We start from the raw sequence: 15,748 nt of genomic DNA on the forward strand, positions 1-15,748 counted from the left end.
TGTAAGCTTAGCATATTTTTTTTATGTTTCGTTTTGTTACCTACATTTATATATAAAAAGCAAAAACCTTTTTCTATCCCTAAATTATCTCCATTTTTGTTGATTTTTTGGAAATGATTAAGATAATAGAAAAGTACACTTGTACGTTTAATTTTTTCCAAATTTCAAAACACCTTCTAAGTTACAGGCAGCATAAAAAGTTTTCGCATTAAAACTGACATATACCAGTGGGAGACTCCTTTGCACAGGATGCCGGCTAGATTATAGGTTCCACAACGGCGCCTATTTCTGCCGTGAAGCAGTAATGTGTAAGCATTACTGTGTTTCGGTCTGGAGGGCGCCGTAGCTAGTGAAATTACTGGGTAAATAAGACTTAGCATCTTATGTCTCAAGGTGACGAGCGCAGTTGTAGTGCCGCTCAGAATTTTTGGGGGTTTTTCAAGAATCCCGAGCCGCACTGCATTTTAATGGGCAGGGCGTATCAATTACCATCAGCTGAACGTCCTACTCGTCTCGTCCCTCATTTTAATAAAAAAAAATCATACACCAACTAAATCGTAATGAGGTGATTATACATTCGTAAATTGGAAACAATTTAGAAAAAGTACCTACGGTCGGAGCCTTGCGCCTCTAACAAAATTAATACGATTTCATCGAAATTCGCTTACATCTTTCGATTCCTTGCAGATTGATAATGCATTAAGCTCTCAAGTTTCTAACTTTTTCATTTCAATGTTTCTAACTGGCCAGTTTTAAACATTTTCAGTGCTACCTACATATTTGCCAACATTGGTAATCTTTACTAATATTATAATTGGTAAATTAATGTACCTAACTGTGTATAAATACGTAACCTACACATTTATTAATATTATAAAAAAAAACTGTTTAATTCTTAACTTATTCTAAATAATACTTAAAATTAATTATTTCCGTGCATGCTGTGTTTTTTTATAAAAATAAAGAGCGAGACGAGCAGGGTGTTCAGCTGATGGTAATTAATACGCCCTGCCCATTACAATGCAATGCCGCTCAGGATTCTTGAAAAACCTAAAACTTCTGAGCGGCGCTACAATTGCGCTTAATTAAGTCTCATTTGCCCAGTAATTTCACTAGCTACGGTGCCCTTCAGACCGAAACACACTAATGTTTACACATTACAGCTTCAATGCAGAAATAGGCGCCGTTGTGGTACCCATAATGTAGCCGGTATCGTGTGCAAAAGGAGCCTCCCGCTGGTGTAATTTATCACTTATTTGTAAGTAATCACTACATTTAATTATATTTGTGTGTATTATTGTAAGTAATTGTAAACAAACCTACTAAATAAGTAAAAATAAATACATAGATAAATAGACGTATAAACCTATGACGTAATGAACCACAACTATGAATATTATAGTATGCACGTGGTTTACGCCTCAGTTACTGCAGTAGGTACTGGTTTGCAGTTACCGCGCGACCTGCATTCCTGACTAATGACTGTGATGAAATCGTACAAACAGCATCAGAAGCGGTTCCTAACACTCGACTCCAGCTCGAAGAGGACAGCGAACTACCAATAAAAGGCAGTTATTTTCTCAAAATTGAGGAGGTTATTAATTCGATCGGTTTTTTTTTGTGTATGTACACCGATTACTCTGAGATTAATGATTCGATTCACGTAATTCTTCTTTTGTTCGATGCGAAATACATGCCATTTGGTCCCATAAAAAATTTAATAGTTTGGCCCATTAGTTTTCACTTTATGAACATTTATATGAAAATTTTTGTCTACCTTGATGACATATTTGTTTTCTGTGTACGGCTTTTTTTGGAGTTTTTATTCATGTTGATTATATTATTATTAACTGACACTGAAACGTAAAAAATAAAAATAAAACTACTATATACTACTATTTAATTTAATACACCTCTTATGCAAAGCTTTACCTTTAATATTAATAAAATACTATTATTTGTATGTGCTACATATTGATAGCTTTGAAGTCGGTGCCAAGCCAAATGTAATAAAGGTACCTACACTCGCCACGCGTATCTTTGAGCAGGGTAGCTTCGTCTAGAACCAAGCGGACAGACCAGACAACCCAAATAATTACAGTAAGCTTACATAAATAAAATTTGATACGGGATTCGAACCCACGACCTCCGGCGTTCCGTGCCGGTGCTCTAACCAACTGAGCTAACCGTTCGAGTACCGTCTCGTTATAAAATTCTGTTTGCTTTGTTCAACTCTCAGGTTGTGGCTTCATCTACAGGATCTACTTTACAGTTGATAACCTGCTCAAACCCAATATTTGCATATTAAGAAATTGACTTGAGATGTCGCTCTTGTAAATCTAAACAATGTGTTATGTTTTTAAAGTGATAACCCTCGCTTCTAGGATTAATACACAAATAAAATAGTTATAAAATTCTGTGGGGTTGTCAACAACAGAATTTTATAACGAGGCGGTACTCGAACGGTTAGCTCAGTTGGTTAGAGCACCGGCACGGAACGCCGGAGGTCGTGGGTTCGAATCCCGCATAGTTCATAAAGTTTTGTTTATCAAATTTTATTTGTGTATTAATCCTAGAAGTGAGGGTTATCACTTTAAAAACATAACATATTGTACAGTAAGTTTATAATATTAAGTTTTATTTTGTTTAGGGCTTGGCACTGACTTGAAACCTATCAATAGGTAGCACATATAAATAATAGTATTTTATTAATATTAAAGGAATATTATGTATCTTATGAAGCCTACTAGAATAAGTTACAAGCAATCCCTTATTTAAATACATGGAAGGGTATAGGAGATGTAGCTATTTATGAATCAGACTTAACATCTTATGTCTCAAGGTGACGTGCGCAATTGTAGTGCCGCTCAGAATTTTTGGGTTTTTCAGGAATCCTCAGCGGCACTGCATTATAATGGACAAGGCGTATGGTTCCTTATTTTCATAAAAAAAAAAATCTGAAAAAAATTCAAATCTGTAACTTTTGAGAGTTTTGCAAAATAATAACTTTTGGAAGCGAGAAATAAGTAGATGAAAGAACGTCAGAAAACATTTCTGAAATTATTGTCGTTCTGTCGATTGTAGATTTGAACGCACATCACGTATAAACCTTTCATTGAGTAACATTTTACGCCTGTTTTATCAAATTCAAATGAGGTTTATCGGGGCATGAATATTTTAATGAATCTTGAATGGTGAATATAATTTGATGAGAACAACATTAAACAAAAATGTAAATTTAATAGAAAAGTATTTACGTAACACATTGAGATCAGACGAAAAATCGCTAGTTAATTATTTGTTACTAGCTGACTCAGCAAACGTTGTATTGCCGATACTAAAATCGCGATACAAAAGTAACTGTTGATCGTAGATGGGTGAAAATTTGAAGTTGTATGTATTTTTTAATGCTGACTCATAAACAAACAAATTAAAAAAAATGTCAAAAAAAAAACTCGGACCACCCTTAATATTTATGGGTCAAGCCGTTTCGGAGTAGTTCAATGTTTAACACCATGACACAAAAATTTTATATATTAGATTTAACTTACATATTTAAAACTGAATTATTATATTATGTTCTTTTTCATGTCATATATTATTGCTTTTTAATGTCATTCCAGTCATCATTATACTTTGATCACATTGCGTTCTACATGATTATATTCATCACACTTGTAAAACATACACACCTACACATACACACCTACACATACACACACACACGGGCGCGAACACACGCACTTACGCACGCACTCTCAAACATACACTTTCTTACACATATTATTATTTTATTTTTAATTTAATATTAATGAATTTGTAGTTATTTTATGACAATGATATTTTTAAAGTACCTCCCTTCAAAATCTGCTATAGATTTTTAAAATTTATGCTGTCGGTCTTTTCAATAAATTAATTAATTAATTAATTGACAATCACAATCTAGTAAGCATATTATGTATATGTATACATATAAATAAAATTGGAGTGTCTGTTTGAAATATTGAAATAACCGTTTTTTACTACATGTATATGAATATATATGTACATATACACCAAAATATTTTTTTTTACAATTTTTCTCTGTCTGTTTGTTCCGGCTAATCTCTAAAATAGCTGGAGCGATTTTGATGGGACTTTTATTGGCAGGTAGCTGATGTAATAAGGTGTATGTTAGGCTACGTTTATTTTAGAAAAATAAAGATATGTTGCAATGTCTAAGAAACGGTTTAACTATAAAAATAATTTATATGGCAAAACAACGTTTGCCGGGTCAGATAGTAATTATGTAAGACAATGCATATTATGCAAAAAGTTCGATTGTAATTAATTTCTTCCTATTCTTTTATTATTCTTATTCTACTATTATACTTATTCAGGCAAAACAAATCTAACTATATTTAACTATTACAACATTAAATTAAAACTATCAGCTTGGGTTGCCAGTAGCCCTATTGAGTCGCGTTTAATAGTACTTTGTACATTCTTCTCGCCTCTGGGCCCCACGGGCCAAATGTCTCGACACCAAATGGCACAAAGATATAATTCTAATGACTCGACTGGCTAATGAGGTCTTACATGCAACATGTAATTTGTATTCTGCGACATAGTAGTTGCTTTCCATTCAATTGGTTTTAGATTACACTCTAGCAGTAGGTATGTGCTGGCACTATACAGCGTGGCGCTATTTTTCCATTTATTTTATTTATTGTCTTATTAGCACGGCTGTGCCACTTACACTAATTAGACGAAACACAAAAAGGAACAATTACAAACAAATTAGGAATATTAAAGAATAATTGAACCTCCACAGTGAGGAAAACCTCCTTGAAAACAAGGAGCTTTCTTCAACGTACTACAAAGCTGTGGAATAAGTTTCCTTGTGCGGTGTTTCCGGGACGATACGACATGGGTACCTTCAAAAACAAGCGCGTACACCCGGCCAGAGGAGAATATGGGCGGCTATGATGACTTAACACCAGGTACGCTCGTTTGTCCTCCTATTCCACAAAAAAAAAAGAATTAATTAATCAATTTAAATGCTCTCCGCGTGCCTTATTATTTCTGAAACTAGGGAAGTCCACCCATCATTGAATGGGTCCCATTGAGCATTCTTGTTCAAGAGCGCGTTGAAATATGCCAATGAACGCGGTATACTTGCCATGGCTATAATGGCGACACTAAAATATAAACACACGGGTAGAGCTATCTAAATTGAACCGTAAAAATATATTTAAATAAATTTTCAAACAAACAATTAATTTTATATTTAGGAAACAAAACTTTATCAACTGAATCACCCTTACATGGTCGCATAAGACTGCACGAAGTGGGTGTCACTAACTACGCTAGTAGAGCCCAGCTACTATATTTCTTACAGTTTGTTCCGAAATTATATTATGGATAATTGAATATTTTTTTATGATTACGGTAAATTAGTTTCTTTTTATTTTTTATTTTGAAACGTATAAGTAGTATGTACAAATACAAAAGATATAAAATAAACTTAAGATTGATAAACAAGCAAAAAACAACTCATTATGTTTGCTGGTCTTCCGTTGGGCCATTTGGTGACGTCACGAAAAATATTGTGATATAAAATAAAGAAAAAATTTACAATGGTAGTAAACTAAAAGAAATGTGGAATCTAAACTAAATCTTCCACCCGCGTGTTTATTTTAATGTCGTCACGATGTATAAACTCGACCGGAACAGTTTCCGTACAACTTGTCCACTATCAGATGGCGTGGGTAAACAACGTACTCCATTCCCCCGACACTATCGCCGAGGGTATTGGCTTCCACTGATTGAGAGAGCCATTGACCGATGTTTAACGCATAAATAAGACATAGAATAAAAAGTACTACTAGTAAATTACGAATTTGATGTATGTACCTACATGCGGAGTGCATCACGACAGTCGGCTTTAAATGTTTTTTTTTTTATGGAATAGGAGGACAAACGAGCGTACTAGGGTCACCTATTGTTAAGTGATCACCGCCACCCACAATCTCTTGCAACACCAGAGGAATCACAGGAGCGTTGCCAGCCTTTAAGGAAGGTGTACGCGCTTTTTTTGAAGGTACCCATGTCGTATCGTCCCGGAAACACCGCACAAGGAAGTTCATTCCACAGCTTTGTAGTACGTGGAAGAAAGCTCCTTGAATACCGCACTGTGGAGGACTCACCATCTCATCACTCACCATCTGGATGTGTGGCGACACATCCAGATGGTGAGGATGATAACCTAAATTGTCGTGCGTAGGTGGAATTCGGCGACAGGAATCAGGTTAAACAGCTCTTCGGAACACTCCCCGTGATAAATGCGGTAGAAGACACACAATGAAGCGACGTCTCTACGCAACGCCAAGCGATCCAGCCGTTCACAGAGCACTGGGTCCCCGACAATTCGAGCTGCTCTGCGTTGCACGCGGTCAAATGGATCGAGCTGATACTGGGGTGCACCAGACCAGAGATGACAGCAATACTCCATGTGTGGCCGGACCTGTGGGTCGTGGGTCGGCTTGAAGTATTGCCGTGCTCTATTAATGACGCCCAGTTTCTTTGAAGCCAATTTGGCTTCGCCCTCCAGATGACCACGAAATTGGCAATCGCTCGAGATTTCGAGACCCAAATTTATATGTATTTAGATTATACCCGACAACTGTCAATCTATCAATGACTGCACATTTCACACAATCGAGTGAATCGCTTTTTTCTTAGAGAGTTTCGCTAGCCTGTCTTACTAACTAGTGATGTCAGGCTGTGCTCAAGTATCGACGTTAATTAGTAACGCGCTCGCCGCATCGAGGCGTGTAATGCGATGAACTAATAGTACTGTTACATAACAGAGCCGTAACATACTGTCCGTCGCTTGGATGCTTCCTGTACACTACTCGGCCACTAACACACCAGTTGACTGCTTTTAGTCGCTGCAGTATTGCAACAATAAAAAAAATTACTACGGCAAAAGATTGAATGAATATGTGGTGCCAGTCATATACAACGAGATAGCGTGGCTGAGGAGTGTTTCCAAACTAAATAAAAATGCAGTTAAATTTAAGATGCACTCTCACTGACTGTTGTTCAATGTTATTCAAAAATGCTATATGCTAATTTAGTATATAGATTTGGTAAATCTTTTCTTTTGTCTAATATTAATAATTCTAATAAAGTTTAGTTGTAAGTCCTAATAGTTTAGATTAAAGTAAGTAGTAGTTAAGTATGTACATATAATTAAATGTTTTTTAAGCGCATTAACTTGCCAACAAACTGTTAAAGTTTGGCAAAATATATTAATAAGTTAAAAGCGTGCTTATATAATTTAAAATATAATTAAAAGTAAAACCAGGGATACTTCCTGGGCTCTCCCAAAGATCTTCACGACCGATCAGTCCTGCGCTGCCCTCATCCAACGATCTTACCAGATCATCGGTCCACCTTGTGGGGGGCCTACCAACACTACGTCTTCCGGTGCGTGGTCTGTCAGAAAAGTCTTTGAAGGGCTTGAAAGACTTTTCTGCCCCAACGGCCATCTGTCCGTCAAACTATGTGTCCTGCCCACTGCCACTTCAGATTCGCAATGATTTGAGCTATGTCAGTGATTTTGGTTCTCCTATGGATCTCATCATTCGATGTCGTAGGGAAACTTCGAGCATAGCCGTCTCCATTGCCCTCTGAGCAACCATGAGCTTTCTCATGGGGTTATCTATGCTATATAAAATGATGCTTTATATCAATAACGCCAATATTTTGCAGAATAAGTACTCATCTCCCAACATTCGACGTACATCTTGTTACGAGAATAAGCATCATATAATTTTCCTAAATCGGTAACTTCATCACAATCGGAACTGTACCGTCAAATTGTGTTACGAGAAAACGAAATTTATCTTTTTGACATAAGGTCCTTTTGATTCTATTCTCGATTTGGTACGAGATTAGGCCCACAGTCATCAATAATATTCTGTCCGGCTATTTAAATTATAAGATCGATTCTATAGAAATTTTTGTCAAAAAAAAAGACATACCGCTGTAATTTTTGCGCCCGTTCTTATCAAGTCCGAGACCTCCTTTTATAATGGGTGGCAGTTTTGACTTTAAATAAGTAATTTCATATCCTATATTGAATAAAAATATTTGTAGAACACGACTTTTTGAAGTCACGTTGTTCCAAACCACATGTTAAACCGACCTATGTAACAACGGATACACCAAGTATAACATAATTCATCGGCACTTCAGAACTATATTCCTTCAGAACATCAAAAAATTTTCAAGCTTCAGCGTAAGACACTCATGTTATAATTTATAATGGTAAGACATTACTGTACCTAGCAACTTTTTAACTATTAACTTAATCGCTTTAAAGTATTAAAATGTTCTATTCATGGCTTTTGTTTTGTCTGGGTTCAGTTATGGACTCTGAAATTCTACCACGCCTCACCTATGGCTGCCAAATCTGGACTTTTGATCTAAAAACGAGAAACAAAATACAGATAACTCAAAGGAGAAGCTGTCTAGGTTTAAAAATTAAAGACAGGGTGAGAAACGCAGACACATTCGAAGATTTTATTAGAATTTATGTAAATAAGAGACGAGACGAACAGGACGTTCATCTGATGGTAATTGTTACGCCCTACCCATTACAATGCAGACCCGCTCAGGATTCTTGAAAAACCCCAAAATTCTGAACGGCACTACGATTGCGCTCGTCACCTTGAAACATAAGATGTTAAGTCTCATTTGCCCTGTTATTTCACTAGCTACGGCGCCCTTCAGACCGAAGCACAGAAATGTTTACACATTACTGCTTCACGGCAGAAATAAGCGCCGTTGTGGAACCCATAAGCTGGCTTCCTGTATAAAGGAGCCTCCAAATTACGAAAGTAAGTGAATCGCACTTACTTTCTCCCTTGAAAGAAAATGGAAGTGGGCGGGGCACGTGGCCAGATACACAGACGAGAGACGGACACCCAGAATAATTAAATGGTCCGGACCTCGAGGCATTAGAAAAAGAGGCAGGCCTTGTGGTAGGTGGACAGATATAATAGTGGCGGTAGCGGTGTCGGGGCAAAGTTGGATAGAGACAGCAAAAACCAAAACTAAATGGAATTCTTTGGAGGAGGCTTTCACCCAAAAGGGGTCCATACAAACCAGGAATAGTAACTAAGAAGTAAGATTAATACACAAATAAAATTTGAAAAACAAAATTTTATGAATGATTCGGGACAAGAACCCACGACCTCTGGCGTTCCATGCCAGAGCTCTAACCATCTGAGCTAACCGTTTGAGTGACGTATCGTCATAAAATCTTGTATGCTTTGTTCAACTCTCAGGTTGTGGCTTCATCTACAGGATCTTCAGTTGATAACCCCAATATTTGCATATTAGGAAATTGACTTGAGATGTCGCTCTTGTAAATCTAAACAATTTGTTATGTTTTCAAAGTGATAACCCTCACTTCTAGGATTAATACACAAATAAAATTTGAAAAACAAAGTAAGATTAATTATGATTGTAATTTTTGCATGGAAACAGATAAAGCTTCATTATTATTATTAAAATGTTTGCGATTCCCATTGCCACCAGTAATTAACACTTTCCTCGGTACCCATGTGACCTAGGCCTGTTTTGTGTCTGTTTGCATCATATATGCATGGTCATTGCAATAAAATATACCTAATATTGCAAGTGAAAGTATAAAGCTGTGGAATAAGCTTCCTTGTGCAGTGTTTCTGGGACGATACAACATGGGTACCTTCAAAAAAGCGCGTACATCTTCCTGGAAGGCCGGCAACGTTCCTGTGATTGTTCTGGTGTTGCAAGAGAATATGGGTGGCAGTGATTAGTCCTCCTTTTTCATAAAAAAAATGTAAGTATTACTTTTGAAGATTATTTTTATCGTAGCTTGAAATTGTATCTATTATGTATCGCAGATAAATTAAGAAAACCATTTTAATTGTCGGGGTAAGGGGTATGTAAGTCCTAAGTAAAAAATATCAGCAACTACAGACTGATTAGTTTGTTACCAAACATATACAAACTCTTCTCATCTATTATAAACAATAGACTAAGTCTGATAATAGAGGCTAAACAACCTATAGAGCAAGCTGGCTTCAGAAAAGGGTACTCTACTATCAACCACATTCACACCATCGAGTTAATTATAGAGGAATATCAAGAGTTCCAGAGACCTCTATACATAACTTTCATCGACTATCAAAAAGCTTTTGACTCGGTTACACACTTAAGCATATGGGAAAGCTTAAAAGAACAAGAGGTGCCAGATATATACATAAACGTTATTAAAAGTATATATAATAACAACATAGGAAGAATAAAGCCCGAAACCTTAGGCCCCGCCTTCCATATAGAAAGAGGGGTAAGACAGGGGGACCCGCTTTCAGCCACTTTTTTCATATCCATCCTTGAAAGCATCATGAACAAGTTGGACTGGAGTAAAACAGGACTCAATATAAAAGGCGCCTACTTAAGTCACCTGAGGTTCGCCGATGAACTGATACTTTTGTCCGAGACAGCCAACGAGATGCATTCTATGATAGAATCTTTACAAAAAGCGAGTACGAAGGTAGGACTGGAAATGAATCTAACGAAGACTAAGATAATGAATGACTAATAAACGAAAAAGACCTATAACTATCAATGGTAATACCTTAGAATATGTGGAAGATTATATTTACCTGGGGAAAAGGATAAGTTTGGAGAAAGACAGTAACACCATAGAAATAGAGAGAAGGATTCAACAAACCTGGAATAAATATTGGAGCCTACAAGATATATTTAAAAGTAACTTACCAATAACTCTCAAAGCTAAAGTTATGAACACATGTCATAAAATTAATACATGTCAAAGAGGCTTAGAGCGAAGCATGTTAAACATAAAGAAAATGGATAAAATACGACACACAAAGATAAGAGGCATCACCAAAGCTACAAACGCTTTGACGTTCGCCCAAAAGCGGAAATGGCAATGGGCTGGACATGTAGCGAGAATGGCTGATAGAAAGTGGACCATAAGAGTTACCAAGTGGAAAGGTCCTTCAGGCAAGAGGACAAGGGGAAAACCCTTAGCCCGCTGCGAAGATGATCTGAAAAGTTTAGCTGGCATAGACTGGTGCTCCATAGCACAAGACCGACAAGAATGGGCATCTTTGGAGGAGGCCTTTACTCATACAGGGGTTCTTATTAACCCATAAATTGTTTATATTATATTTTAATTTAATCTTACACATTACTAAAAAATAACCAAAACTAAATTACAAATACAATGTAAATTGGTGTTTACTGTAAAAAAAACAATTTAGTTAACAAGAAATAAAAAGGCTTATTATTATTATTATTATTATAAGTCCTAAGTTCCATTTTATGCCGGGCCCATTGCAATAGTTCGGAAAAATATAATAAGAATGCTGGTGCTGTGCAAAAGACTTCGCATTGGTAGATAATCCTGTCTACTAACGGCCTTTTTCAATAACGTATCTAGTTACGGATATATTGCTATCACCGTTTAATGACAAGATCTCATCTATCCACAGCTATGTCCAATATAATAATGCTATCTGTCGACCTTATTGAAACGTAAAAAGATAGATTTGCATTTTTTTTAATGAAAATAAGGGATGAGACGAGCAGGACGTTCAGCTGATGGTAATTGATACGCCCTGCCCATTACAATGCAGTGCCGCTCAGAATTCTTGAAAAACCCCAAAAATTCTGAGTGGCACCACAAGTGCGCTCGTCACCTTGAGACATAAGATGTTAAGTCTCATTTGCCCAGTAATTTCACTAGCTGCGGCGCCCTTCAGACCGAAACACAGTAATGCTTACTTACATTACTGCCTCATGGCAGAAATAGGCGCCGTTGTGGTATCCATAAACTAGCCGGCATCCTGTGCAAAGGAGCCTCCCACTGGTAATCTACTCTAGTTAGTTCCCACTAGTCCTTACTGGTCTACCTCTAGTTAGTTAAACTAAGAATAGATAGTTTATTGAAAACGGCCGTAAGGGAGCACTATCAAGTATTTTAATCAATACATTAACTTAAAAGGAAGCCATAGAATCTGCAATACATTGTCACTGTTCTACACATAAGCACATCTGTAGGCGGTAAGGCTCTGTTGCAATTTTCCGCTATTGAGCCTCATTTTCCGGAGGTGTCGTCGCCGGACCGTGCTACGTCACGCGCGCTCCTCGCTGTCGTAACACAGGTTGTTGACTTAGCCTACCTCCTCCCCCCTCAGCCCCCGGCCCGCGCGCACTAGAGAAGGGCTAAATGCACTCCTTTCACTGACCCTCTTACATTCTAACACATAATAGATTAAAGAGATTGGTAAATATTATAATGGTATTTAGAAAAGAAACTTACCAGTAGGAGGCTCCTATGCACAGAATGCCAGCTCGATTATGGGTACCACAACGGCACCTTTTTCTGCCATGAAGCAGTAATGGGTAAACATTACTGTGTTTTTGTCTGAAGGGCACCGTAGCTAGTGTAATTACTGGGCAAATGAGACTTAACATCTTATGTCTCAATTTGACGAGCGCCTTTGTAGTGCCGCTTAGAATTTTTGGGTTTTGTAAGAATTCTGAGCGGCACTGCATTATAATTGACAGAGCGTATCAATTACCATCGCTCATCCTGCTCGTATTATCATGAAAAAAAAAGTCGGGGTAACTCTAGCAACTTAATATAACGCACGGAGTTCTGCGCCATCAACATGTTAGGTATTTGATTTTCATCGGGGCCAGTAGCTGCCGAAACAGTGCACGCATCCGCACCTCATCACAGACAAATACAGATCACAGATGCAGCACATAGTCACCTGCATGCGGCGGTAGAGCACGTGCGAGCGCGGGGCCAGAAGCTCGAAGCTGCCGACACAGTAGACGCCGCGTGTTGCCATACACCCTCTATACTCGTCCAGGTCGAATAGCTTCGGCATCTCATAGTACTCCTCATCTGAACAAACAGAAATACATTAGACAAATGTGTGAAAAGCAATGCATGATGGCTCAACGTCAGTTTGAGCAAAATATGCATCTCGGGGTGAAAAATAAGCAGGGAAGTCCCAGGCCAATGGGTCTCTAAAGGCACCAAACGTTTTGATACGGAAGAAACTACCTGCCATTTTGTTTGTTGGGCAAAAGTAGTACTATACTTGCACAAAAAACCGGCGTGAAGTAGCGGCTATGCACTGCTCGGTTTTGATTACGTAAGTATCGATATCTGATAAACGAGGCAGCAATACCACGGCATTCCGCTCCACTCTTATTTTAGACCGTCGTTGTCCGGTTATGCACTACATAAGGAAGCAGCCAGCCTTATTATTCCTGACGAAGGCACAGGGATACAGCCAATTTAACACGTCCCTGGTACAAAATTGAGCAATACTATTACCTCATGCCGAGGATCTGTGACAATCTTAACATTTACTTAGTCTGGCTGTTACAATTAAATAAAACCGTGTTCTGTAGTGGGACACCGGATAGGAACGAAGTTCCTTATTATAAAAAATATTAATTTTACTGATTTACTAAAAAAAATATGGGCAGTTTCCACTGAATTCCACTATCTAAAATCAAAATAAAAGTGTGTGTATACATATGTATGCACGCGAGAAGTTATACTTCTTTGGCGTAACAAAACAAAATCCTTAAAATTATTTATTCGTCGTGCTATTCTACGTTTTTCAAGAACAATATTGTAAAAATCGTGAAATAAATTATTGAATATTAACGAACTGTATTGGCTTGACCTGTCCTAATAATGGACGAAGAAACCAAAACAATTAATTAATGTCGCAAATGTCAGAAAATTTCTGAAAACTTTTATTTTTAGATGTCGTTATGCGCGCGCAACGTAATAGTCAAACAAATTTCAAGTCAAGTCAACGTAAAAGTCAAAGAAATTATCTTCAATAACATCAAAATTTTTTACATATTTTACATGTTATGCTTTTATGTCAATGTAATTTTGCAGTTATAAACCTATTTAAATATGATTTAAATAATCGTTAATTGTATTTTGGGTTTGTTTGGTAACAAGGCCGAACAAACAGCATTGGCTCTAAATAAATAAAATAAACAATCAATGTAATTTGTCAGAAATGTGTCAAATGTCAATAATTATTACTTGTCAATTATTTATATATAAATAATAAAATCTTACTTAAATTTTATGTCGGGAGATGAAGTTAGCACCTAGAACAAACCTAGAACCATGTCACGTATTTTAAAATATGACTTTGGTCTTGCAGCCTGTAAGAGACGTACTGGTCATTTCTTAACTGATAATTTAAAAAAGAATAGGGTGGTAAAATTTTGTTTACGGATGAGAATTTTTGACACTTGAGCAACATTTTCATAAACAAAATGACCGTATTTATGCTCAAAGCTCTAAGAAAGATTCCCATTAGTCGACAGAGTGCAACGTGGGCGCTATCCGACTTCAGTGATGGTTTGGTGGGATGAGCTATGAAGGAGACACTGAGCCATACTTTTGTGAAATAGGTAAGAATAATCAAGATACCATTCTTGAGAAGGTAGTGAAGTCCCTTAACAACACCATCTTCAATTACCAAGAATGGTCCTTCCAGCAAGACTCGGCGCCGGGTCATAAAGCTCGGTCTACGCAGTATTTTTATTGGTTAGAAACGAACCTTTCGGACATCATCAGAGCTGAAGACTGGCCGTCGTCTAGTCCCGATCTTAATCCGCTGGGTTATGATTTATGGTCAGTTTTACAGAGTACGGCTTGCTCTAAACGCTATTATTATTTGGAGTCCCTAAAACAATCCGTACGATTGGCAGTTCAGAATTTTCCCATGGAAAGGGTGCGTGCTTCTGTGCTTCTATTGATAATTAGCCTCAAGGTTTAAAGGACTATTGCAGCCAATGGAGACAACTTCGAATAAGCTTTTTATGTTTTAAATTGTTTTATATTTATGTATTAAAGTAACACAGTGTAACAGTAGTAAATGTTATTTGCAATAGTAATTTTTTTATCTTATCTTCTTATATTTATGGGACAACGGCGCCTATTTCTGCCGTGAAGCAGTAATGTGTATGCATTATTGTGTTTCGGTTTGAAGGGTGCCGTAGCTAGTGATGTTACTGGCAAATGAGACAACATCTTATGTCCCAAGGAGACGAGCGCAATGGTAGTGCCGCTCAGAATTTGGGTTTTTCAAGAATCCTGCGGCACTGCATTCCAATTCAAATTCAAATATTTTTATTCAAAATAGGATGTGACATCACTTATTGCAAGTTTAAATTCCCTGCGAAAAACGGGCGCAACAAACTCAGCGGGTTTTTTTTTTCATCGAAAAAATATACTTACAAAGTAATATTGTACAATAAAACTTATTATTCAATAGCCTGGTGTCACTTCATTCCCAATCTGTGGTATCATTAAGAAAGTCACTCATGTTATAGTAACCCTTACCACACAAACGCTTTTTAACAATTCTTTTGAATAACGTAATACTTTTTCTGGGATCTTGTTGTAAAAGCATATAACAAAAGTCTAACTTACTTACTGACTTAGCCGAGTAGTAGGCATTATAAGATCGTTACATTTTTAAATTACTTGACAGATTTGAGTTTAATAAAATGTAATTTATTTGGCCGCTAAACCACAACAGATATGTTTTTTCACACAACTTTTTTTGGCTACTGCTCGCATGTATTTGGCTCGTACAGCGATTTCGATTTATCTCAAAGAAGG

At 37.1% G+C, this 15,748-nt stretch overlaps 1 protein-coding gene across 1 annotated transcript in view; it reads right to left on the reverse strand.

The window, feature by feature from the left end:
- Positions 1 to 13,151, reverse strand: part of LOC126975714 (O-acyltransferase like protein-like) — a 32,030-nt gene extending 18,879 nt beyond the window's left edge. Inside the window, exons 1-2 of the mRNA XM_050823714.1 lie at positions 13,145 to 13,151; positions 12,846 to 12,982 (exon numbers count right to left, since the gene is read on the reverse strand). Of these exons, the coding sequence (XP_050679671.1) occupies positions 12,846 to 12,982; positions 13,145 to 13,151 (144 nt within the window). The remainder of the gene's footprint in view (positions 1 to 12,845; positions 12,983 to 13,144) is intronic.
- Positions 13,152 to 15,748: the final 2,597 nt, after the last annotated feature.

This window comes from Leptidea sinapis, chromosome 37, assembly GCF_905404315.1.
Source record: "Leptidea sinapis chromosome 37, ilLepSina1.1, whole genome shotgun sequence".
Taxonomy (NCBI): Eukaryota; Metazoa; Arthropoda; class Insecta; order Lepidoptera; family Pieridae; genus Leptidea; species Leptidea sinapis.